Below are 27,731 nucleotides of genomic sequence, written 5' to 3' on the forward strand. Positions count from 1 at the left end.
ACTAAAAGAGATAGACCATAAAAATTATATATGAAATTAAATGGCTCAAACTGAACTTTTTTGTGAGCACAGTGGTTGCTTACAAAAACTATCTATGTTTGAGCCATTTAATTTCATATATAATTTTTATGGTCTATCTCTTTTAGTTTCAAAGATAAAAGGGGGTGGCCACTTTTGATGGGACACCCTGTATATCAAATATTACCATATATGCTAAAATATTGTTTAAGAAATGCGCAGTATAAATACAAATATCTTAATAAAAAGTTAGCTTACTTGCGGCATTAGCTGTGACCACGTGGTTTCTCTTCAGAACCACGTGATCGTATGACATCTATATATTCGAGCTGTTGTATGCACCAAATAAATTTGCGTATCACTATCGATGAATACTTGAGCATCGAATAAATAATTCCAAGTGCTTGAATTAAGCTTTTGCTTGTTATCTCTAAGCGATGAAATCGACATCGCCGTAAATGTTAACGAGTGCCACTTAATGAGCGATCGTAAACCGCATCGAATTATTTAAACTTGGAATTATATAGAGTCAACATTAATTTTGATTTCCTTTAATTTATCTATTTTCTCGCAGAAAATTGCACTCAAACATCTATTTATAAAATGAAGAAAAATTAACATATAATCTTTCAAATCTGCCGTTTAAAATTTATCATGATCGTATATGTAACTAGTATTATACAGAATTGATAAATCTTAAATGATAGATTTAATAGCTAATGCATATGTTGAATAATTAAATAACTCGACTATACAATTTTATCCAGTACGATATAAAAAAAGGAAATTAAGACTTTTTTGATACTTTTCGCTTGTTCTTCGACTTTTTTGCAAGATTAGATTAGAGATGGAGGGTTTCAAAACCTTCAAGGAACTGTTTATACTTGATGCGCGCAAAGAAGCTAATCGAATGGCGAGAGAAACTTTTTGTAGAACAACTGTTGTGAATACCGGCGCGTTAAACGTCTCCAAGGCCTTTGCAATGGAGACTCAATCACCGTCAATCTACACAGTCTTAGCAATTTGCTTCCTTGAACGATCTCGAGCGGCATCTGCGAGTCGCAAAGCATCGCAGAAGCTGAATAAGGATTTAGTTATTCGTGAGCACTTTCGCTACTTGATTCTAGAAGAAGAAACTCAACACTTCTTTTTTTAGATATACTGAATTTATTACATCATTCATATTGATTATACAGGTTTATTCGAGATTTGGAACCAATAATAATAAATTCTTAATTAATATTTATTTATAAAAGAAGCAAAATATAATTATAAAATACGTAAACAATTTATTATTAGAACATATAAGTGTCATATAATAAATAAAAGAATGGATTATTTTTTGTAACAGAAGGATATTCTCTTATATGCCATAAAAATAGAATATAATTAGATGAAATAGTATAATAAAATATATAGGATAGATAATTGGCTTTAGTAAAAGCGTCGTCATTAATAATAACATGCATTAAATTAATTTTCATGATTTATGAAAATCAATATTCTTAATCTGTAGAAGTCAAGAATGATATTTTGTTTAATATTTTTGGTTCGGTTAATTGATTTCTCGATTGGATCATCGTCTTCGAAAACAACCTTTCACTTGGAACTGATATGCTTACGATTGAGAAGTATTTTTGCGCTATTGTGTACAATGAGGGATATTGTGTCTTCATACTCTCCCATTTCTCTAAGGGATCGTCGTTCTTCGAGGAAACTTTGCTAGTTAGGTACGAAGATAACTCGTCTTCGTGTTTAAGCGCCAAAACTTCATGATGAGTCCAAAGATTGTATTTGATTTCTTTCTGTTCAGTATTAGATTCATGAGACAAACGGGATAATTTGCGTATCATTTCATACAATTTATATATAGCATTGTTTTCAGCCTTTTTATTCTGAAAATGTAAGTTCTTAAAGCGGGGATCCAGTATGGTAGCAATAGCTATTGAATCCGTAAATTCGATATGCTCGAAGCTTCTTTGTAAATCTGTCAGAATGCTTTCTTTCAACTTCTTCGACAGCTCTGTCTTTAGTTCCATGTTTAAGTATTCATTTATGGCGCAATTAATAAGTGGCATTACCTTCGATATTATGAGATAATTTTCAGTCAAACATTCTCGCGCTATGAATGCCAGAGGTTTCAATAAATCAACGAAATCCTTCAATACGATAACTTCAGCTTCGGTCGGCATCTCGGGAGTTAAACTCCCTTCTCTGAATAAGATATTATTGATATCGTTCCATAATTCGACAAATCCTTCCAACATGTAAAACATGCTGTCCCATTTATTGTTGACATCAAGAACTAGATTCTTTAATTTAGTTTTAGATATACCAGAGTCAACTTGACAGCAATGCAATTTGTTATCATTGCTATTTTTTATAAACTTTACAACCAATCTCGCTTTGTTAATTATATTACTGAGACTTTCGTAGTTTTTCACAAAGTTTTCTGCCACTAAATTGATAGTGTGAGCGAAACAGATTATATGCTTGTCCTGATGAAAAATCTTTTTAGCAGCCTTGACTATATTAGATTCGTCATTAGTCACAACTGCTGCAACTTTATCAATATCGATGCACCAATTTAGCAGAATATTCTCAAGAGCAAGTACAATGCAATTGACAGAGTGTTGTTCAGATAATTTGATCATCTCAATATTTTTCGATTTCAATTTTCTTGTTTCACTTGCTATGAAATGCACTGTGACACTTAAGAAGCTTTCAAATGATGCTACTTCAGACCAGGAATCTATACTGATAGTGACATGTAAAGTTTCATTCAGTGTTTTTTTGAAGATCTTACTTTCCTTATCATATTTCTCATCTAATTTTCTTATAATTACATCTTCATCAGGAATTTTGTAATGAGGCATCAGTTCTTTTATCAAATGTTTAAATTTTTCGCATTGAATAATATTATATGATTGATAATGGATGCACATGAAGTAAAGAATAGTATCCGTTATCTTGGCATAGTGATCATCAACTGAAAGAAAGAAATTATGTAAAAATCATAAAAAAGAGAGATTAAACATTTGTATTTTTATTCTGAAATATTTAGATATCATTTAATATATATTTATCATCTTTTTATTATGCTATATATCATATTTTATTTATTAATTAATGAATTTTCAATATAAGAATATATCTTACTAGAACTAGATTTCCTCTCAAGAATTGCAAGTAGTCTATCCATTTTTACAAAAGGTTCATCCTAACACATAAAAAAAATTAAATTTAAACGTATTCGCAAAGCATCAAAGATAATAAATCAACAAAAAAAATGTATGTACTTTGACTTATAATTTTTTCTTGGAACATTTCTTCGGTTTTTTAGAAATGTATCAGCATCAGCATGGGGAGTATTAGGATTACCACCTGTTGACCAATGGCTGTAACAAAAGATTTAATCTTGTTAAACATACACATACATATATATGTGTGTATGAAACATTAGTATTTATAAAAATCAATAAAAAAGAAACATCAACAAACCTTTTCTCTGTCTTTGCCTCTTTTTTGGGTCTTTTGACCTTGTATGTACTGTTGTCTTCAGAAGCTCTATGGGATCTATAATGTCGCGTCATGGTGGCTATTAACGTAATTGGTTTATTATATAACACGTTTTGAAACTGTATGTGCTTATGGCACAAATTGCAGGAGACAGTTTTTTCGTCCACCTTCTTGAAGTGCTTCCACATAATATGTGACATTTTAGGACTTAAAGGCAAAGAATGTCTCTTTATATGTGACATTTACAGGGCAAAGGCACAGAAAGTCTTTTTTTGATGAAGATATCGATATGAATTGTTTCTTCCGTTATATCGTCCTATCGCTTGAACAATATCCACACGTAGATAGTACTGTTCTCGAAAGGGTAGGTGATATGGCTCCAATATTATGAACAAAGGACCGGTATGGATGATTTCATCGACTGCGTAATGCGCAGTGCGCAGACATATATCGATATCCTTAGTTTATCGATATATATCGATATATTTCGTTTAATGCCGCAAAAACGATATATATATTATTATGTATATCAATACAAAATTGAAGACAGGAATTATATCACAGAAACATCAATAAATCGAAATGATTTAAATATATGATTCTGTATATCAATATGTAAAATTAATATTTTTCTAATGTAATAATTGTTTGCCCCAGAGATATCAATATCTAATCAATATGGAATAACTGTTATTTATTGTAATAATATTTATAAATATTAAAAAAAAATTGCAATTATATATTTAATTGTAATATTTAATGTTGGAAGAAACGTAGTCTGGTACTATGTAACAGTTTAATAATGAGAATTTCTAATAGGATACCTACTTTCTACTAAATATCATACGGATATGTTGTAATATTGAATAACGAAGTGCCAAAAGAGGATGATGTAGATAGAGGAATATCGATCCTTTACTTTCTATTTGATACTCACCTTTCACATATCAATATATAAAATGCTCGAAGACAGGAATGTCTGAAAGTTTAAAATATCCAAGTTCTAAAATTATCGATATTGCATCAAAATGACTTTTATATTATTTTAATATTAAATAGATTGGATTTTTGGAAGATATACTTTTTTAGATTTTTTTATATTGGAGAGAGAGAGAAAAAAGGAGAGATTTTAAATTCTTTATGATATGTATGCATTTGTTTATTGTTCTCTACCAAGATAATTAATTATTATCTTAAAAAAATAATGTAAAAAAATATTTTTTGATATACATGCAAATTTTTAGTTGCACGTTATTTTGTAAAAAAGAAACGTCAACAAAAACATATATAATGACACGAAATTATATTGAAATTAATAATAAAAAAGGGGGAAAGAGTTTGGTATATATATACGGTTTTGCGTCTCTAGTTTCATGTTTTGCCGAGTCTACATATCTGTAGATCCGACCAAGACAACAGTCATCGCGATTCGGCGTCACGTATGCGTGAGCCGAACTTGATGGATTTACATAACATCATTTTTTATTCAACAGGCATACATTCGACCGGCGGATACTTAATTGGTTGAGAGATCGAGGCTAAGAAATGTTTGAGCTTGACTGTTTTTGAGGCCAGCGAGGTAACAAACCTGATTTACAATTCAGCGGTGCTCAGCTGACCGAGCAGCTGGATAAACGGATTCATCAGCGAGTGATTTGAGGAATGTACGGCGCAGCGAACGATATCAAGGTACGCTACACGTACCGCACGTGTTCGCGAAATCTGATAGTTGATATAGTCTTCGAGCGCGACACTCATCAGTGACGCTCAGATAAATATTTTTAGAGATTTTAGGGCTTCTGGGTCCTCGCCGCGTGTTAGATTGTGACATCAGAAGCGAGAAAGCACGCTGCAAATTCTTAGATGCCATTTTTTAATGCAAAGATATAGTTCGATAAAATGCTATATCGGATGGTCAGCTTTAGGAGACTTTTAAAATATCTTGAAAACTATTCTTCTCTTCTTTAACAGTCAATTAACAATCGTAAAATGGTATCAGACTTTGTCATGCGGAATGACTGCGCATATGCAAAGATTAGACGGACTGGGCCTCATATTATAGTCGTTTTACAACTTTTGATTGATTATAAATGAAAAAAGATCATTTTCGAGGTATTTTAAGAGTGTACTAAAACCATCTAAAGTGCTGTTTTATAGAAATATTTTGTCTATTTTGAAATAACATTTAAGAATTTTTAGCGTGTACTTTCTCGTCTCTAACGTCACAATTCCAGGAGCCTTAAATCTTCTAAAGATTCTCAAAAATCTTCAGAGCTTCTTAGAGCGCTTCGTTCCTAAAAGGATTCTAAGAAGACTCAATGATCTTCATAAATTTGTAAAAGTACGCTTGGATATTCCTTGATTTTCAAACGTCTTCCAAATTTTTCAAGAAAAAAGTTTGTCTTTAATTTAATTTCTCTAGAGAATCTGTCTCTTAACGATTCTGAAAAGATTCTTGAAACTTTTCAGTGATAATTCAAACATATTATTCTGAGATTGTGTAAAGAGCATAAGGAAGGTTCTGACTTCGTGTTCACGTTGTTTGTGTCACGTGCGTTATCAGTCTTTCTATGAAAACCACAATGATAGCAGGCCGTCCACCTAAAGATAAGGTTCCAAGAGTCCACAAAAACGCGTCTCAATTCAGTATTCATCTCGTTCTCATGGCCGTAACGAAATAAAAACCTCGCCGTCCTTCCCTCCTCTTCGAATGTTTTCTTCGCCTAATCGAATCGCACGCAGACGCGTAGTTTCGACGTAATTTATTCCGATCAATTTTTATATATTACAGTGGACATACATTGTTGTGGCGCATAACTAAATACGATATTATTTCTTCAAATTAAGTTGATTATATAATGAACTTTATCTAATACGAAAAAAGATTCTACAATTTTTAAACGCTAGTTTTATGGGATCTTTGTCATTTTTTGAGGAATTAATTTATATATAGAGAAAAAGAGAAAAACAAATAAATTAATTGAATTTTAATAATATATATACAATTTATACATTGATTATAGTTGAATAATTATATAATCAATGATGACACACATACACAATGATCAGATTACTCATTGTCAGATAAATACTCAATTATGACGAAACAAAATTTTATCGAAATGTAAAATTAATTTCTAAATTTATTCATTACAAGGTGTCAAAAAAGATAAAATATTGTAAGAGGATTTAATTATGTCTCAAGATAAGTTAAAAAAGTATTAATAAACATGAGTCTGCTAATGAGCCATATTATGCAATATCTAATATAAGTTAACTTATATATAATTTAATTTACTTACGTTCACATGAATATATAAAATAATAAAAAATAAAAAAAATTTCGATTTTTATTAAGACTTTTCGACTTGTTTTTGGACATATTAAATCTCCTTAAAATATTTTACCTTTTTTCCAACACTCTGTAATATAGTTAAAATTTATAAATAATACATATACATATATATATTTTTTTTCTTAAATAATCCAATTAATATAAAACGGTTTTCATCAAAATTCTATGTCGGTCTATAGTCTATATGAAGGCACCAACGCGTATGTACGTGTATGTCGACTATATCTCATAGTGTAAGCACCAAATAACAGTTAAGCCGTAAAAGCGCGACGATAAATAAGCGAGAGACGGGTCATCGTCCAGTGGTAGACGAGATTCATGTTCAACGAGCCGTATTAGAATCGTCGTTTATGCGCGCCCGCGCACGCGGACATTGTACCGACGTGATATTACTAAAGTATCAATTCTATTTACTGTCAAAATGTTTGTGGTATCTGATATACTTGTCCCTATAATCTTGAACAATTTAATGTAATATTTGTATTGGATGAGATTAAGTTTCTTTATGATAATTTCTATTTCTTCATCATATTTTGATGCTGTCAGATATATATTTATTATCGAAAACAAGATATGGTTGCCATAGGAAGTCTCGTTTGAGCATCTCTTTGATTGAGATACAATTGTATATACAAATTGTACTCGGTGTATGACGTGACAAATATCCGAGAAGCGTTCATTCGCACTCATTCAGTTTTCGCAAAAATTTGATCGTCCTCGTCGTCATAGGATTTTCATATGACCCATCATTATGAGACGGACCGGTAATTGTCTAGCGTGACTAATAGGACGAGCGAGTTTACAGACGTTTACTGCGCTATCAGTAAACGTGTAGGAGTTTCTTTTTTATGTGGGTGTGGGTATACATTTATAGTTACATATATATGTGTGTGTGTATGTATATGTAATGAGTAATTGAACGGTAGACGCGTATAAAAAAAGAGAGAGAGAGAGAGAGAGAGGAGAAAAAGAATGAGAAGGACGAGGAAAGTAAGCAACAAACATGTCGTTATGTGCGATCGTCTCGTGCACATTGGACTTTATTGCATTCGTTGACTTACTTCTGTGCAAGTGCGATGAAAATGTATAGGACGTAGGAGGGATCAGCCCAAATTGTATGTAAAATGGATTTCGGTTAAATCAGTTGATTTTTTTCATATGTTGCAGTTTATGACCTGCTGAACAAAAGATGTAATAGCCTCAAGCTAAATAATGGATATTTACCGATTTACAGCCAGTTAAACATGAAAAATCGGACTTTGTGAGCTGTTTGACTGGCTGTAACTCAATAATTGTCCATTATTTAGCTTTGAGGCTATTATAAGCCTTATCATAAGTTACAATATATGAAAAGCTGATTCGATCAAAATTCATAAGATTAGTGCGAGATATTTTCTTATAGAGAAGTGATTGTGAGAGATTTGGTTGAAAAGCAATTATATAACTTGTTTTTAGAGTTTGCGTAGATTTAAATATGTAATGGAATAAAAAATACATATCTTATACAACACAAACTTTGCGAGTGAAAGGATTTGGTAGATATATAGCAGATGTACAATAATAGAAAATGTCGATATATATTATAACTAAAAGTTTATAATCTAACGTTATCATCTGCAATTTTTAATCGAATTTGTTATCGCGTTATTATCTGCAATTTTTTATCCAACGCGGGCAACACCGAGTTACACTAAGTCATGGCAACAGTTTGATTAATCCTGACCTAACATAATCCTACGTAAAGATTGATTTTGTGCTGTGTTTCAATGAAGCTGGCAGTTTAATATAATTCTAATCCAATCAACAAGGTAATTTAATGAATATCTGTCAACATATACCAAATTTACAAAAATTTAATAACAGCAGTGAACTTTATACATTTAATTAACGCGTCAATTCTGATGAAACTTGATGTTATTTGACGATTATGTCTTTCTCTCTCTTTCTGCGAATGGTAAATGATCTATCAAACTCAAAGTAAGAGTCTAGATGCATTATTTCGGCTCGAAGGAAAACTTTGATTTTCCGGACACTCTGTAGATGCTAATGAAACTGGAAGATGATAATGAAACGCTGGCGAGATAAACGTTTCTTCAATTGCGTTCCCGCCTCGTTGATTTTTCGCGCTCTCGCGCGCTTTTTAGATCGATGTTTCCGCGGCGACCGAGATAACAATAACGATAAATAATAATAAATACACTACAGCTCTCTCTCCGTCATGTTTGCAAGTTTTCACGCTGCGCAGATCGCTAATATTCGCGATGTTTTCGCACGATGGAAAAACCACGGATGACTATTAATTGAAGAAAAAGCGGGAAAAATCCAGAGTTTATATATGGCGTAGCTAAACAGGTAAAAGGACGGATATGTAAATGTATCATTGATAAATTAAGTCGGCTGATTTATGTGGAATACGTATAAATATTTGTGAATCTCAAAATTGCAGATCGCACAAAGGGAAAACCTGATGAGCGAGTTTTTACATTCAATAATGTCTTGATATCTCGCGAATTAAAATAATTTACAAGCTTTTCATATAAATATCGAGTGTAATTATTCTGTTACTTTTAAGATGGTTTGATAAAGAATTTTTCGTATTTTTCTAAACGTCAAAAATGCAGCAACACACAAAGCTGTCAACTTTGGAACGTGCGCGGCTTTCCACGTAAAAAACTCGCATTCTCAAAGAAAATGCTTTGTCCAGCTTTAATATTTACGGAAATTTCCTTTTCTTCGATCAAATCTTCTTTGACATTAACTGAAAAATGCTATTTTTTTTAGTGTATCATTCTGACGGATCTGTGTAGTTACGCCGCTCCGCGATGGGGATTTACGGATCGCTGAAACTGCGGAATTATGGATCCACGTATAAATAGCAATTAGAATGGATTACCCAACTGGATTAATAACTGCGCTATCGTGATGCATCTCGCATTAAATCGCTACGCGGGTCCGTAAATTGGCTCGCAAATTGTAAACTTATAATCGACCTTTGACGTCATGATCGACGCCAAGGATCATGACGCGTTTGCGCCCGCGCACTTAATCGATCACGCTCGTGTCGATTATCTAATCGTCGTCCGCCGTGACGGAACAGAATTCTCTCACGCCGGACTCCGCCAAGATTCCAGAGGGGAAGAAGAGGCACAGATGATGCAGGTGAAAATTACATTATTACGCAGTGGCTCGAATCGAATCAAAAGGAAGGACGGTACATTTCATTCGTGCCTAATCGTCCTTTAAAGGAGCGCGACGCTCGACCTTGAAGGAACCGAACGCTACACCGAGTTGCATAATCAAAGTTTCGTCAGTCAGGCATTGTAAGATGTTTTTCCTTCCGGAAAAAGGGTTTTTTTTCAGAACTCTATGCAAATTAAATGCGAAATCATCTCCGTCTCTCTCCTTCGAGTTGTAGCTCAGGAAAATGTTTAAACGTTGTGATTCTTTGAGAGTACCACACTGATACCATCTTGGTAATTGAATTATATTGATAAAAATCATTGAAAATTCGTATTGGCGTCTCTTGCAAGATTAAATGAAAGAAGTGTATTTTGTGCCGATGCTCAGTCAAGCTCGAAGCGCCTCCACCGATAACTCGACGGCTAATTAGCGCCTGTTGATTGGTCACCTTCGGCGGCGCGCCATCGCCGACGACGCCGTCGTCCAACATACGCGATGATGGTGCCTCGAGGCTGGTGGGGGCTTATTTACTTGCGTTGTCGGGTCACGCTGATCTCGGACGAGGCGTTAGTCTTGCGTGCGACGCGTGTCGTACCTTGTCGTTCTTTCTTAGCGTTCCGGCCGCGTTCTTCTCTCGTTCCTTCAAAATATACATATCTGCGTCGCGTTCTTCGCATCGCTTCCTCGCTTTATTCGGATGGCACCTCACCCATCGTCGTCGTCGTCGTTCTCGTATTCCCACAAATTTGAACGACACTCGCAATGATGTAGAACGTGTCGATTTGATATGGAGTTGACACTTCGCGCTAGAACACGGACTGCGGGCCTTAGGGCCTGATGATTTCGAAGGCAAGAAGCTGAACTTGTTTATATAAACATTTCGTAATCAGTGAAGTCGAATCGCGATGACACGCGATCGAACCATTTAATTGTCGTTTAAGGTTGAGGTGGAACTTTGTGGGCTTTGGGACATTTTAAAAGATAAGTGATACGGCTTATATATACATCTACACACATATACATGTGAAAAGTTAAGTAACGTACGAACATTATTTGAAGCAAAAGTGGCCTTAGAAGGAACGTGTTTTTTTTCGGACGCGAGTAAATCATCTGAAGAGCTGAAATTTAGTGATTCGTGAGCGATTTTTTGTTCCGTCAAGGACGACGTGGCCACGAAAAGAGTCGTAGATTCTCGGGGAGCCTAAATGGCACCCGATCTAGAGAAGAGGCGCCAGGAACTAAGGAGGGGCAGCAGCGCGACCTTGGACCATGTCAACGATCATCTGGGCATGCTCTTACAATCGAGTTGTGTAAACGTTACATTAACGGATTATCGTCATGGTAATTTATACAAGTTTGAGAAACTTATGGTCGAACTATATACGATTGTATTTCTTTTCTGGTCTTTTCTCATCCAAGGAGAAACATCTTTCGACTTAATTTTCTATTATTTTATTGAAAAAAATACTGATGTTTTTATTTATTTTAGTGAATATTCTAATATTCCTCGGAAGTTGCAGCTGGCGCATCTCTTTATTCATTCTTTTTGATATTTGTAGGATTTATTGGAGCAAAATCTAGGCAGAGACTTTTTACTTTATTTTGTTTAAGTTTGTTTTATCAAACTAAACTAGTTTCGTTTGGTTTTCTCGTATTGCTTCATATTCTCGTCGCTTTTAATGTTTTATCTCAAACTGCCTGACGCAGATATCGGTTTAGACACATTAAGGATTAGAGGGATTTTCTAATCTTATCTATTTTATCTAATTTGTTTAACAATAAGGTAAATTCTAGGATCACTCTGATGATTTCAAGATTTAAAGTGTGTTAACGAACTCCAAGATTTATTTGTAATTATTTTTACTTGTTGCCATTGAGCTAGAAATTTTTTTACTTCCATGATTAGAAAGGTATTCTTATTCCACATATGCCATTAGAACAGAATTCAAGGCAGGAGCGAATTATAGAATAGAGAAAGAATTCTAGTGATTTCCACAAGATTCTAGAATAGAGGAGGTGAGACTTTTGACTGTAGATATCTACTTTTTTCATCATATACGAAACTATTGTAATAAAAATTTGTATCTTGCTTCTTTTTTCTCTTTTTCTTGTTAACAATAAAGTTTCAGCTTACGTATTATAAAAAATATATAACAGACTACAGATTTATCTCTTTGTATTCTATGGCTTTAAGCATGAAACCGGCACGCGGGATCAATGAACTTGTGATGAATGTTTTTCCGCACTATCTCCCGTCTGCATTATTATTGTTGAAAATACAGAGCTTTAATATCGTGGCTGTTCAGCGGGAAAAGGATTGTGGTGCAGACGGTTCCAGATAACCTTCGCGATTTCTGATACGGGGTTCGTCTAAGAGGTTCGAGACACTATAAAATATGAGAACAAGATATCAGGAACAAGGAATTGAATTTTTGCGATAAATACAACGTCGAGAGAGATGCGGATGTCAAAATGTTGGAAACAAATTGGACGGTGTTAGGCGATTATTAATTCAATGACTAATAAAAATACATTATTATATTTTAAATTATGGAAATAATCAACCAAATTAACAAGTAAAATCGCTAGTTTGGTCGATTATTTCCATAATTTATAATGAATACTGGTGACTGTTAATTAATAATTTGGAATTAATATTATATTTTCTTACATATTTTCTCCATGTTGTCTTTTATTATGACTTTTAAGATAATTTTTGAATATTATTTTTTAATAATTTTCATATTGATTATATTGTTTCAGAATGTTGGAAGTTGAGAATTTTGAGAAACGAAAGTTAATTTCCACAACGGGACACGTTTTTTTTTGCGAGACGAACATTAACGCATTCATATCAATATTCTTGTCACTGTTTATTCGTTGGAATGCACGCCAGAATGTATTCCATTACTGATTACGGTGATCACATTCAGTTAAAATTGATTCAAAAAAGACAATTGAGCAATGAACGACAGGGAAGGATCATTTTCAAAAACGGTAAATTATTTATTATTTTTATTAACCAACTTTATTCACCAAAATATTCTACATTATTGTATTTCTAGAGTGCAGTATAAAATTTGTGGAGAATCAGGAATCTAAAAAAATCTATAGAAATTTGATGATTTAGCTAATTCTGTGATTCGTAGATGTTTGAAACTCTTCACTCTTTAGAAACAGAATTTAAGACCTCAAAGTTTCTCTCTCTAGCTCTCTTTCTAAGAATGTTAATCAGATTCGAAAATCCATTATAACTTTATAATTGCGTCACGTTTCGAAATGCTCTGTATCGGTGTGATCATCTCCTTGAAATAATATAAAGTAAAAAGAAAAAAGTCTTTGGCCTATACTGGTGTCTCAACGATCGCTAAAATCAAATGTAAACACGAATGCGCGCATACGTGGCTCGTTAAAGGCGCGCTGTATACATAGTTGAATAACGCCTATAATTCGTTGAATAATGGAGCTAACACAAATACACGCGCACAAATACATACGACAGTTGACTCAATTGGCGGCGGATTGATAAATTTGATTAGGCCAAACCAAACAAACTGGTTTTTCGAGTCAATCAACAACAACAATTTAGTGTGCAATTATAATGTATCTGAATGCTTATTCCAATTTTGTAATATACTGCTAATTAATTATCGACATACAACTTTGAAAAAATATTAAACAGTTTTTTGTGGGATCAAAGCAAAAAATTTGTCTCATATAATTATAATAATAATAATAAAATTTTATAGAGATAAAAATATGATTATTAAAAAAAGTTGAAAATTATATAGTATATATAATAACGTAAATATATATAGTAATAGTAAAAAAATATATTAATATCTTTCAATAATTATTACATGTAAAAAATATTATTAAACAGAGAGAGAGAGAGAGAGAGAGAGAGAGAGAGAGAGAGAGAGAGAGAGAGAGAGAGAGAGAGAAATATAATTATAAAGAGAGAAAGAAAATTAAATTTTGAAAGAAATCTTTTCTCCCTCTTTTTGTTTTAAAATAAAAATTATTTAGATATTTATTTTTATTTAATCTTAAAATAATTCAGCAAAGCAATCTTTAAAATTTTTTCTAAATCAATTTTACATTGATGATTTTATTTCACTGGAGTTGCTTTCTTATTTAAATTAATATGAAATGCGATAATTTAATATTTATATAGTGATACAGATAATTCAACCAAAATGATTAGAACAAAGCTAGATATTCTAATCTATCTTCGAAAGAGAAATATAGCATGATATTTAACATTTATTCATTTTTAAATCGTCATTTTGATGGTTTTATAATGTAAAGTTTATTATTATTATTAATATTATTATTTTTATATTAACGTGTTACATTAGTTACAGAAAATGTTATTTTAGTCGTTTTTTAATGGGGAAAATAAAAAATGATTTATTTAAATCTATTATATTATATATTCTTATAAATTTCTGTTATTTTGTCATTACATTAATTTTTTTGTTGATAATGATAACATTTTTATTTTTGACAGAGAGAAGACGCGGACACATATATATACTATATAATCACCATTACAGTCATTGGAATTCACACGACAATTTGAATATTAATCGAGACAAAAATTCCAACGTTCGTAAATCGGAATTCATCAACAAGCTGTAACGCTTCTGTTATCATTCAAGGATCTTGTCTGTCCTCTTTTTCGTCATGAGCGAGCCCGAACTGTATGTATATGGCCGTGTCTGCCTATCATTGAAATCAGTGTCTCGTTATCGGAACTTCGTCGAATAGATACACAATATTCTTATATCGATAAACCTCACACACCGTTTCTGATCAATCATCAATCATCAATAATCGATAATATTTTCTCGCTTCTTTACTTTCTTCTCTTGCGCTATAAACACTACAATGCGCTTTCGTTAAAAATAATGTTTCGTGATATTCTTATTTTGAACTTTCTTTTTCACTGTTTATCTCTATTTCATATTTTGCTTCTTTAATTTAACTTGTTGATACAAAGATTTGGTTTAATCTTCTCGTTATCTTTTTATTTCGATTTTTAAGGATGTATTATTTCAAAATATTGAGGTATCACTGTCCTTAAATTTTATAATTTTTGTTAAATTCTTAACATTTTTTATACTACAGTAATAAATATATCGCATTTATATATCTGTGCTTTATATTTCTTTCGGTACCGGTGCATAGCAATGCGGAGCTTCTGGAGACTCTTGGGCTCCTTATCTGGACTACTTAAGTAGGCTATCAGAGATGCCATTAAGTGTACACAGACTGTCATGTGAGACGCAAAGAACCATTTTGTCAGAACTCGAGAAAACCTCAAAGTATCCAAGGCATATATCCTAAAAATGATTCTCTTCAGATCTTTAGATCTAAAAAGTTCTCTCATTAAATAATGTTCGGCAAAAAATAAGCTTAATTGTGGGTTGCAAAGTGATTTTATCATAGAATATTCTCGCCTAGTATTTGTAATACAATTCTACTGTTTATTTGGAAAACAAGCATTTATCCAATTATTTATCTTCATTCATCTCATCATCTTCTTCATCATATTTGTTGTAAGATCTTATCGTATGATCCGTAAAACTATCATCTATGGAATAAAACTAGAATGATCTGTTATAGAATTAGAATGCCTTCGAGACGTTTTTCGTCCTTCACGCATCTACATACGTTCCTTGCGACATTTCGATCAGAAACGTAGAAATTGACCGATAACATCGGTAATCGACGAATTAGCGCGTCTGTGTCTGCTGAAACGAATACCATCTGGCCACGACGAGTATCGACCGAGCATCGATCCATCCGTTCGTCCTTCCTTCCATCCATCCATCCATTCGTCCTGGTAACGATATATCCTTGAGACTCGAGAGGAGAGGCGTCGTAGTTAGCGCGCTCGTGCTCTGTTTGCCGTGTAATAGTAACGATGTTTATCGATCCTGTTATCGAGGGTACATTCTTTCTCTCTTTCTCTCCTTCCTTTTTTCTGTTTAGCTCGAGGACGCGGGACTAGAAGACGCAAATACCAGAAAGAGCCCTAATTCGTCTTGGCGGTACCCTTCCACGTGGACACGCGCATACAGACGAGACTGATAAAGAGATACATTCACCTCTACCGCAGGTGTACAGAGCCTTCCGTCGTGTTTATTTATCGAGACGATGGCGAGATTGCCAGGGTATAATTAAAACCATCGGGCGTCACTCTAGCCACGAGACCTTCGCGATTATTATCTTTATGACATTGCCGCTTGATTATGCAGCTATTGTAGTGAATGGCGCCATCAGTTATTTGTGAAACATCCGATGATTGCGACCGGTGTACGCAATTTTCGAAAGAAGAAATAACGAATATTTTAAACCTGTAACTAAACTATAACTAAATTAAGGATTGATATAAAGGATTTGTAGGTACTTTATGTACGTTTAAATGCTAGTTTATGAAGTATAGATACATTTTGGGTTGATTACGATAAATGAAAAAAAGAGTGTACACTTTTGATATAGCTTGCGAGAGAGAAAAAAGAATAATTGTTACAGCTTAACATAATGTAATGATTGGCAATAATGGCAATAGAGCGACACTAGAGAAAAGAGAAGGAAAAGGAAAGAAAGTAAGAGAGAGAGATGAGATTGGAAACCGAGAGCCGGGTCGTTGACATCGTCCCGTGATTTTCCTCGATGTTCACACAGATGCAGAAGTAATGCACGTGTGTGCATGCGTCGATTACATGCCCACCCCCTATGGGTCGTCGAGGCGGAAGGAGAGAGAGGGATGAAGAATCGAACCCCGTCGCCACCAGTTGCGTCCGCGATTGCAACTTCACCCCCACGCAATTATCCCATCCAGTAGTCGAGGTGGTCTATAGATAGATCCGTCCGACATTGCTCTATACCTCCTACCCTCGCTTCCACTCTCCCTCTCGTCATCTCCGTCTTTTTGTCCCTCTTTCGCTGGAACTCGTGTGTGTTTCGTATTTTTCCCCCTTTATCGCTCCTCGATGATGCACACGCCGGCTCTTCATGCACGACGTGTAAATCGAGAGAGTTGGTCTATCAATGTTGCGTCGAATGGTGATTCGTGTCCGGGATTCGGTTTTATTGCTAATGAAAGAGTCTGCGGAGAGATTCAGAGATATATATAATTTTATTGATCAATATAACAGTATATTATATTCTCGCAAGTATGATTTTCTAATGTTTCTGGATCCTAGATAGAAAGAGAAGAATTTGCTGAAATCTTGAAGTTTGAGCAAATACGACTTTAACAAAAGTTGGAGGAAATTTATTCTGACGACTTTGAGAAAAAAATCTTGAGATTTACAATAATCATTACATTGTAATGATCGCAATTCTATTTGTCTATTTCTTTACATATTTAACTTCCTGTTTATCTATATTTACATTTGGCATTTAAGTTCTCTTTATCTCGTCTCATAGACGGATTAAAAATGATACCGAAATGAATGACATAATGATTCTATTCTATAATTAAATTGAGTGTATCTATTGTTCTCGCATGACTTATTCCAAGAGAAACGATTACATGTCAAAATAATCTTTTTCTAATATATTATAGATTTGTCAATTGATAGAAAGATGATGCAGTATTAATATATGCCACGTGAGAGAAGTTTGACGTTTATCTAGTCGATAAATTTGATCTGGTTAGCATTAAATTAAAATTCAGTGTATTTATTTTACAGGTAGCAATGCAGGTGGCACATCATCGACGGTGACCGCATCGTCTATCTTGAAGAGCCCCGCAACCACAAATAATCGCGCTCACTCCACTACTAGAAGAGCGGTCAGCTATCAGCAGCGACAGCAGCAGCAGCAGCAACAACAACGACAGCAACAGCAACGACCACAACAACAGAAACAATCTAGAGTCCCGAATTTGAGTGGCGTTGCTCTTGTTACTTCGATAAGGAGCTTGGATGATCACGGATCTAGAACGGGTACAACGCAAGACGACAACTCGAACGATTCCGGTCTCGGCTCCGAGGAACGTCAACATCACCTCAGCAACGTCAATGTTAGTACCTGAGACTAAGACAAATAAATTTCTAAATCTCGACCAAGCGATTCAATTAATCTTACTAGTTGTGCTATATGTAACTTTACTGATGGGCTATAGAGTTCTATAACATTTCGATATGATAAAATTAAATATCTAGAAGTTTCAGAGACTCTTGGACAAATTTACTTTTAAATTTTTTATTTATATTTTTGCTACGCGAAAAATTATAAATGAAAATAATATTTGATGGAAATAATATTCGTTAAAAACAATATTATTTCGAGGAACTAACAAAATACTCCGTAGATAAGAATTTGTTCGCGAGTTACTAATCGAATCTAAAATAATTGGTTCTTTTTGTTTTTTTTCCTTTGCTGAAAGAAGAAGAAAAAGAATGAGTTGACGGGTTCCTATATAAGCTTCACACTTTACTTATTCTTGCTACGGTGGCTTACGGCCTTGAGTCTCCTTGTCGTTAGAAGCCAGATGAAGTTATTTAATGTGTTCACGAGGGTACGCGTGATCGTCATCAATATCATCATCGGAGATCGCCGACCGCTCGAACGGTAGTTGAACCCAACCGAGTTCTGATTCGTTAAATTAAGTACATAGACGCTCGCGCACGCATGGGGTGTCCCTCTTGTATTAACCATTCGAAATAACTTTTTTTACGGCATCGAGCGAAAAATAAAAGCGCTGAATTGCATTATTAAGATATTTAATGCATAAATTCATTTAATTTTTAATTTTAATTTTTAGTTCAATGGTACTTATTCTATAATGTTTTTGCCAAATGTTGAAACGTTATTAAAGTAAACTAACGAAATTTTTATTAAGATATTAACTATTGCTAATTTTTTTATACTCTATGTATTTTAGCACTTCTCCCTTTTATATAAACCTATCTACTAATTATTTAATGTACTCAATTTGATAGCGAATATTTAACGAGACATTTTGTATATATCTATGTCATGAGTCGATCAATACTGTAATTTATTTCATCAGCCTTGGAACGGCGTCGGCGAGGAGGACTCAAAAAGGAGGAAAATGGACATCAAGTGTGAATCCGAGGATGCAAACTTCGCATTTCCAGAAGTGGCTTCCGGAACTAGTCCTGACAATAAGTCCTTGACAACCAGAAGCACAACCAATGGGATCAATCTGGGAAGTGTATCCGGCAGTAGAACCGGAAATGGTTCCGCGAGCAGAATCGTAGGCGTGACAAGACCTCGACCTGCCTTGGGCGTGTTGACTAAGAGGACATCGACCGCTCATCAGGGGCCTATCACCCTCACTTCACAATTATGTATGTCTTCAGATAGATATGTAGAATACATTTTAATTTTTAATCTTTCTATCTATATGATAGAAATTGATAAGATCAGCATGCAAAATTCAAGTTTCTGAAATAAACTGAGGATATTGAATCATCTTTTTGGGGAGGGAAAGAATTTACTAGGTCTTTTAAAATCTTGAGAGCTCATTTAGCCATTAAATTACTTGGTTACTTATTATAGCTATGACTTCAACACAAATAATATAACATTCTCTTACAAACGACAGATTTTATTATTGTACGGTTGATGCAATCGCGTACGAAAATTTCGCACTTTGAGTTCTCTTGAAAATTCTACTTATCAATACCAAGTATATGTTCGACTGAGTTAACACCAATGAAAGACTTGTGCACTTTATTACATCTCATAAAGTTAGTCGTTTCGGAAGAGAGAAAACGTTTGTCTTGCCAGAAAGCGAAAGAAGGGACGAACGACTCGTTACTTTGCACTGCAGAAGTCCGCGTTCGATGTTTTGCAACGAGAGCAAACTCATCGGTAAAATTTCCGACGAAATTATTTTTGCGCCGATAAGCTATCTTCTTCGATTCGGAATCCAGTGCTCTCTTTTTCCTTCTTGTATAGGCAAAGAAGACAATACAAATACAGCATGAAATTTGATATTCCGTTTTTTGATACCAAAAAATGTAGGTCAAACAAATATGGCGATTAAAGTATTTATAATCTACGGATTATGGAGCAACATGCTTTATCGTAAAAAATTAAGTAAAAATAGTTCATGATAACATTATAATAATGAATCAAATCAATAGGGTTACAATTATAAGTTCATGTATGATAATGTAAATTTTTTATAAATTAATTTAAAATTTTTAAATTTTTCGTATTTGTAAAAATAGAGATTTATAGAATCTTTAGAGCTTAGAGAATTTTCTATACATGGGTTTTGAATTTTTCTAAAGATTTTATTCGTCGAGTATTTTTGAAATATAAATTTTTACAATTTTATAATTTGTGAAAAGATCAACATTTCTTTACTTTTCAAATAAATCCATCTTTGTCTTCCAAGTCCTTAAATATGCAAACAAGAATTTCTATCAATTTGTTATGTTTGTATTATTTCTAATGTATTAGATTGGATTACTTCCAACATGGTTTTCTTTGGCATCCCTCCAAAATAAACATTCCGCTAACAAAAGATCTCAACAATCTTCAACATTTTCTATTTACTCACACACCTGCATCTTCCATAAATTAACTTCTTATGTATTTTACATTCCCCAAATCAGCATCTCAATCTGATATTCTGATCTGTTTTTCTGATCGCCAGCCAACATTTCCGTCAATGGTAAGACTCAACTACAGATTGTCTGCCAACCTGAACAACAACACCGAGCTCGCTATCAGACAGAAGGTTCTAGGGGGGCAGTAAAGGACCGTAGCGGAAATGGCTTTCCCATTGTCCGACTGATCGGCTATGACAAACCGACAACTTTGCAGGTGTTTATCGGCACTGATCTGGGTAGAGTGGCGCCGCACATGTTCTATCAGGCTTGTCGAGTAAGCGGCAAAAATTCTACACCCTGCATCGAACGGAAGATCGACGGTACGATTGTCATCGAGATTGACATGGATCCTGCAAAGGATATCACCTGCGATTGCGTTGGTATCCTGAAGGAACGCAATGTTGACGTGGAACATAGATTCCCTCAGGAGGCTGGGCAACTTCAGGGAAGAAGTAAGAAGAAGTCAACACGGTGCCGCATGGTCTTCCGTACGATTATCACACATGCTGATGGAACCACAGAGACGCTCCAAGTTTGTTCGCAGCCGATAGTCTGCAGTAAGTCGAAAAAATGATGAATTTTTTATTAAAAAAAGTAGGCATATTATAATTAGATTAAGAAGAAGAAAAAAAACATTACGATACATGAATTCTATGTTTACAGCTCAACCACCTGGAATTCCAGAGATCTGCAAAAAGTCTCTGACGTCTTGTCCGTGCACCGGTGGACTGGAACTCATTATACTGGGCAAAAATTTCCTAAAAGATACCCGAATAGTCTTTCAGCTGGATAGTGATGATGTGACGAATCTGGAACCGCACTGGGAATGCACCGTACTGCCAGATAAGGAGTATTTACACCCGGCGCACTTGGTGTGCGTAGTACCGGGTTACCGTAGACAGGATCTAGCACCTACAGAGACGGTCAGCGTAAAATTGTATGCAGTGTCGTCTGGAAAGACGAGTGAACCGCATACTTTTCTTTATACTGCCTCTTCTACACCCCCGCAGCCATCTATCGGCAAACTCGAGTCTATTTCACCTCCATTGGCGAACGGTGACGCCAACCTGGTCTCATCCTCAACCGTGGTGCCATTGACCACGGATGTAGCATCCAGCAGTAAGTTTAGTTATCAAATCTGAATGATTTCTTAATTCATTAGATTAATAGTTTTTGATAAATCAGAAAAAATAATATATCTTTATTCATTTCAGCTCTAATAACGCAAGCAGCTGTAGGATCGGCGAGTTTTTTAACCAATCCTCCGACTCAGTCGCAACAAAACGCCTCTTCAGCAGAGACTCTGAAGAATGACCCTAGTCCGCCACCGGCAGGAACACCGGTGATTCCCGTAATGATGTGGGCCTCGCAGTCTTCGAATTCGCCCTCTGACGTTATGATGCCACCCCCGGTGCTTGTGGCCAATTCTTTAATGAATCGACGATCCTCGTCAAATCTGCAGTTAATCCTACCAGACAACCTAAAGACGGAAGTACTGGATGAGAACAGTGAGAATAGCATGTTGAGCGAAAACAGCATGCAGAGCATTCCAACGCCGACGACGGCCACGAATGGGCCGACATCAGTCACCTCTCCCCTTCAGCAATTAGTTAACGAAAACTCCAGAGAGGCCGCGCCTACGCAAGCTGATATCATCAGGACTGTCGCTGTCGCAACCGCTGGCAACAGTCCTGTACGAGAGGCAGTGAGTGGTCTTCTTGGAGTGGTGGATCTAATACGTAATCCCTTGTCAATGGTAAATGCACATCATTCGACTTCGTTTGGAGGTAGGTGCAGCAATAATTGGAATGATTATTTGTTGGATATAGTATATATTATAACATTTTCTATTATATAAACTTGATTAAATCTTAGTTTTCTTAAATTAACTCAAATATTTTTCATTTGCTGATTGTAGGCATGCATGAGCCAAATCAAGTTGCGGTTCTCAGTCCTCATCATCTCAAGGATACTAATGGTGTTTTACCAACGGAAACCAGTTCCAATGGAGCAGCTCTTCAAGGTGCTGGCGTGGTCGATCTTCGTATGAAACATCATCATCAGCCAGACTTTGGCACGTTGTCGAGTTTCACTGGCGCTTCCGCGACACAGTCTTTATCAGCGCCGAGCAGTCACGTGGTAGAAAAGTATCTGAATCACATCGAATCCTCTGTGACTACAAGCGAAAAATCTGATAACCCAGAAAACGAGTTTGCTATTCAGCAGCAGCGAGCTTCTATTATCTCAGGAAACGCCCAGCAGTCAGCAGCGCCTCCAGGAATATTGACAACCTCAGGTATATTTAAGAATTTTATAGATACAAAATTGGATATTTAAAAACTTTTTTTATTTCTTTGTTGAGAAATTTGAGAGCAATGTAAAGTATTGTAAAGTATTGATATACTGCATTACTTCTTTTCAGGACAAACTTCTGTAAATGCTTTAGTAAATTCCGCAGCTGAGCAGATGGTATCTCCATTACGCGCCGTAAATCCCAATTCCACTGCATTGTTGAGCCATGTGACAGCTGAGCACGAAGCAATCAGCAGTGGTCAGCAGACTAGGACTAGTCCACCGATCCCAGGGAAGGGATCGATGCTGCTGGAGTTGATACCGTCACAGACAGTGCAACCGTTGGCAGCAGGCGCGACATCAGTATCGCCTGCAACGACAGTGGAACAAACAGGAGAGAATCTGCTAACAACTATTAATGCGGCATTGTTACCGCAGTTACCGGACACGCAAGTCAACGCAGCAAATGCCACTTCGAATTCTACGGTAAATGTTACTTATTTAAGCGTATCATTTATTTAGATAAGGTATAAAAGATTAGATTAGAAGAAGAAGTTAGAATCTTAGAAAGCTTTAAATGTTGGAAAATAAAGTTTAGAATGTAGAAAAATTAAAAATTTTTCTAATGTTGAAAGAAAATTTAGAATCTGGAATAGAATTTTTTAAAACACAGGTAATAACTTGATATGACAATATTTTTTAAAAATTTAGTATAAAATCCTTTAAACAGAAGCATAAATTTTGTTTTATATATTTAGGTCGCTGGCAATACGATACCAGCGGTTGCAGCAGAACATATGCAACAGCAGATGCAAACGCTCACGCAACAAGAAGTGGCTGTGATGCAGCAGCAGGTACACCAAGTGGAACAAGTCGTAGCACAAGCCCAACAGCAAGTTGAACAAGTTGTCGCCCAAGTGCAGCAACAGGCAGTTCAAGCTGTGCAACAGGCTCAGCAACAGGTGGTTCATCAAGTGGTGCAGCATGCTCAGGTAGTGCAACAAGCAGTGCAACAAGTGCAGGCAGTGCAACAAGTTCAAGTGGCTCAGATGGTACAGCAAGCAGTGCAACAGGCGACTGAAGAAGTAGTACAACAAGCAGTGCAACAAGCAACGCAAGAAGTAGTGCAGCAGGTTAGTAATTTTGATAAACTTTAATTTACTATAAATATAGATAAATGTATATCTAGAGAAATGTAAATGTTCAAATTTATTAAAATCATTAATTATTAAAATGTTTTTATATTAAATTGATCGATCGACGTTAAACAAAAAATATTTCAGGTTCAAGCAGTGCAGCAAGCTGTCCAGCAGGCCCAAGCAGCTCAGGCTATGCAGCACGCGGTTCAACAAGACATCAGTTCCATGTTGAGTCAGCCCGCGGGCTTTGTAGCGGAAGCTAGTTCCGCTTTAGCAAGCGGAGCCGCCAACGAACCTTGTCAACAGCGTTTAACCACCGCGGCTGAACAAGCCATCAACAACGTCATCACTAACGCTACGAAGGACATCATCAACAATTGTCCCATCACGACGACCACCGCTCACGCGATCATCGCTACAAAGAACATTCTGAATAGCGTAGCGACACAGAGCGCGCAACTCATGAATAATACGATGGAAGTGATTTTGCCAAAATCTCCGTCGGCGCAAACAACATCGTCGAGCAGGTCAGCAAATCACCACCGGTCGCGCTTCCGGTCACTCCAAATCGTCAAACTGTAAATGCTCCGATTCCCAATCCCGCTGCAAATACTGCGGTCAACAGGAAGCCGGAGGATGGGATGCTACCTCAAGAACTCACCTCGATGTCGGATCACGATCTTCTGAGTTACATCAATCCCAGTTGCTTTGAGCAAAGTGGATTTCTCATGTAGTACTGCCGTGTTCCTCGCCAGAGGCAGAGGTGATTTATCTTCAATTTCTTTCTGAACAATGCGAAGGTTTCAAATCTGTCTTTGTATCTTACATTTAACTCTAGAGACACATACCGTCTTAGGTTTCTTTAAAAACTCTGTAGTCGCTTTGTATATGAAGAGTGTTTGCAACATTAATATAGAAGTTTAGCCAACACAGTCTTTGACATGCCAACCAAAATAGTGTGAACCAAGAGTTTAACTCAGCTGCGTTTACATCAAAGTTTATTAGAAAACCCAAAATACAATTTTTGCAAAAAAATATTTTTGCATTCTTTTAAAATGTTTCGTATATAATCTAATATGTAAATGTTTATAGCGTTGCATATATACTTGATATGTATATATGCTTGATATGCATATATACTTGATACGCATACATATTAGATGTGACATGTCCTTTTAATGCATATTGTACTAATTTATTAGTATACATATTATAAAGAACTGATGTAAACTAAGACAGAGTTTAGGCTCGTTATGGTCACAATTAGCTAAATGTAAGATACAAAGATTTAAAAATGTTTGAATAATTAGAACATCTTTCATAAATAGCTAAACAACATCTTTGTGACATTTACGTTTCTGGACTTCAGATTGATATTGATCTTCAAGATCATCACTTTGATCCGATGCCGATGGTTTTTATGCTACAGTTATAACGATTACTTTTAGAGAAGAAAAAGCGAAGTACTTCGTTAACTTTGGAATTCAAATTTGTAACATATAAACATTTTGAGATTTTTAATATCTGAAAAAGTTACAAATTGTTCAATTCTCGCGTTTGCAATTTTTATAATGGATTGTAGAGTACTTGATCTCTGAATTGATTTTTTGATTTTTTCAAAGTATATCGTATAATAAATTTTTCAAAAACCCAAAGTTTTCGGAGATACAGATCTTCCTGCGATTACCAGAAAGAAACGCTACAAGTCCACAGCGGCAGTTCATTACAGATAAAAATCTATTAATGTTTAAGTATAAGACGGGCCCTCAAAAAAGGGTGACAAATCGGATATTTTTCTCTTTCATCTCTCCTTTCTTTCTATTTTTTATATAAATGTTAATTATATCTTAACAATTTGTTATTCATCTTCGCCAATGTCTCTTCACTAACTATCTTTTTTTTTATTGTAAACTATCTTGAGTTCTATCTTGATTTTTTATATTTTATATCCTCTTTTTTTATTGGTAGAATTCACAGAAAAATATATAAATGATAACTAATTTGCTTTCCTTCTAAATATGTAGTTAATATTTATTAATTAATTATTAATTTATTAATATTCAATTATATCATACTCTGTAAAAGAATATCCCATACACTGTATTGAAATTTAATGATAACATTTAGATTAATTAATCAAAAAATATCTTGGTCTCGATAAAAGTAATTGAAAAATCAATCGAAAGTATCAATGAAAAATAATATTATCAAAAGAAATATGTAATAGAGCTGGCGAAAGTATATGTGTAACTACATTATAATTTGCATATTTTATCCTCCGCGCGACATTATTGAAATTACTATCAATTTGATTTTATTGAAAGAATGGGTCATCTCGTCGCTGTGGTCTTGCATGTATCCTAAGTATATATTTTGTAATGTAGAGTATGTATATTGTTCGATGAACGTTTTTTTGTTTTCTTCTCCATTTTTGTTATTTAGTATATCGATTATGATAATAGAGTTAAACATAATTGCGTTAATGTTATCATTAGAGTTGATAGACGAATAAAAATGACAGAGTGAAAGAGTATTGTGTGTACGCGCGTGCACGTGCATGTATAAAAAAAAAGAGAGATTATGTTATGTGTGTGATGTTGAAATAATATATATATATATATATATATATACACATACATACATACAAATATATATATATATTATATATATAAAAATATATATTTTTTACGTTTATCCAAAGAAAGTGTAGAGGGTGAATTTAAAAGTAACAAAGTGAGCTTATTAAGGATACATGTCCATGTAATTATTAATTATTATATACTGGATATAACTAAAGTGCGTCACAAAAAACCCTTGCTATACTTCTCTTATCATTTGTTAGATTCTTATAAATTCTCATAAGTTCTCAGCTTTCAGGATTATATAAATGGATCAACAATTATTAATAAAATCTTCAGATTCTGAAGTTTTTAATAATTTTAAAATAATTCTGAAAGATTTAAAATTTTCTCTTAGATTTAAACATGATTAAATTTTCAATTTTTGAACTCTCTATTTCAAATTTATATTCGCGATTATGAAATTATCAGATATGAATTTCTGTATTAAATTCCTGGATTTCTTATAAAGTTCTTGAACCACCGATTTCCTAAGTTCTCATACCATAATTTTCAATACTGCACTTTAGTAATATCCCCTGTATATCGCGACATCGAATTTTTCGGGGGTAGTTCTCCGCATGTTCAAGACGAGAGGTGCTAATATTCGCCAAGATTTATGTAGCTAATAGATAAAATGAGAGATTTTATAACGAAAAATATAACGAAACATTTATTGTGTCGCGACAACAACATTATAGCCAAGTATATACACGCATATATACATATATATATATATATATTATATATATTATATATATTTTATATTGACCGTTGTAATGTATATGTAGTCGCACGCGATGACTAATGGTTCGCCTAAAAAGAAAAGGTAACTTGTGTACCGCTTGCGATATATACCTTGTGAAATTGTCGTAAACGTGTACTCTATTCGCTGTGCGCACATTAATGATAATAGCTATGAGCCTAACTTGGACAGAGAGAAATTCTTAACGATGTATCATTATTTACTTCTGTGAGTTGAATAAATGTTTCACAATAT

The 27,731-nt window shown here is 34.6% G+C and overlaps 2 protein-coding genes across 2 annotated transcripts; one reads left to right on the forward strand and one right to left on the reverse strand.

The window, feature by feature from the left end:
* Nucleotides 1-1,315: 1,315 nt before the first annotated feature.
* Nucleotides 1,316-3,967, reverse strand: LOC114935912 (E3 SUMO-protein ligase ZBED1-like). The gene is made up of 4 exons (XM_029308862.2): nucleotides 3,520-3,967; nucleotides 3,318-3,416; nucleotides 3,178-3,238; nucleotides 1,316-3,007 (listed from the first exon to the last, which is right to left on the reverse strand). The coding sequence occupies exons 3-4, from the start codon at nucleotides 3,218-3,220 to the stop codon at nucleotides 1,524-1,526; spliced, it is 1,527 nt and encodes a 508-aa protein (XP_029164695.2). The 5' UTR covers nucleotides 3,221-3,238; nucleotides 3,318-3,416; nucleotides 3,520-3,967; the 3' UTR covers nucleotides 1,316-1,523.
* A 6,669-nt stretch (nucleotides 3,968-10,636) lies between these two features.
* NFAT (nuclear factor of activated T cells 3) lies at nucleotides 10,637-27,730 on the forward strand. The gene is given in 11 exon segments (XM_029308854.2): nucleotides 10,637-11,413; nucleotides 17,782-18,113; nucleotides 19,107-19,407; nucleotides 20,727-21,239; nucleotides 21,346-21,801; nucleotides 21,897-22,469; nucleotides 22,601-22,978; nucleotides 23,105-23,460; nucleotides 23,733-24,107; nucleotides 24,258-24,618; nucleotides 24,621-27,730. Coding segments are annotated over 11 exon segments (4,008 nt in total). The 5' UTR covers nucleotides 10,637-11,277; the 3' UTR covers nucleotides 24,848-27,730.
* The last annotated feature ends 1 nt before the right edge of the window (nucleotide 27,731 follows it).

The sequence above is a fragment of the Nylanderia fulva genome, unplaced genomic scaffold (genome assembly GCF_048542155.1).
Source record: "Nylanderia fulva isolate GAGA-0341 unplaced genomic scaffold, ASM4854215v1 Scaffold15, whole genome shotgun sequence".
In the NCBI taxonomy this organism is placed as follows: Eukaryota; Metazoa; Arthropoda; class Insecta; order Hymenoptera; family Formicidae; genus Nylanderia; species Nylanderia fulva.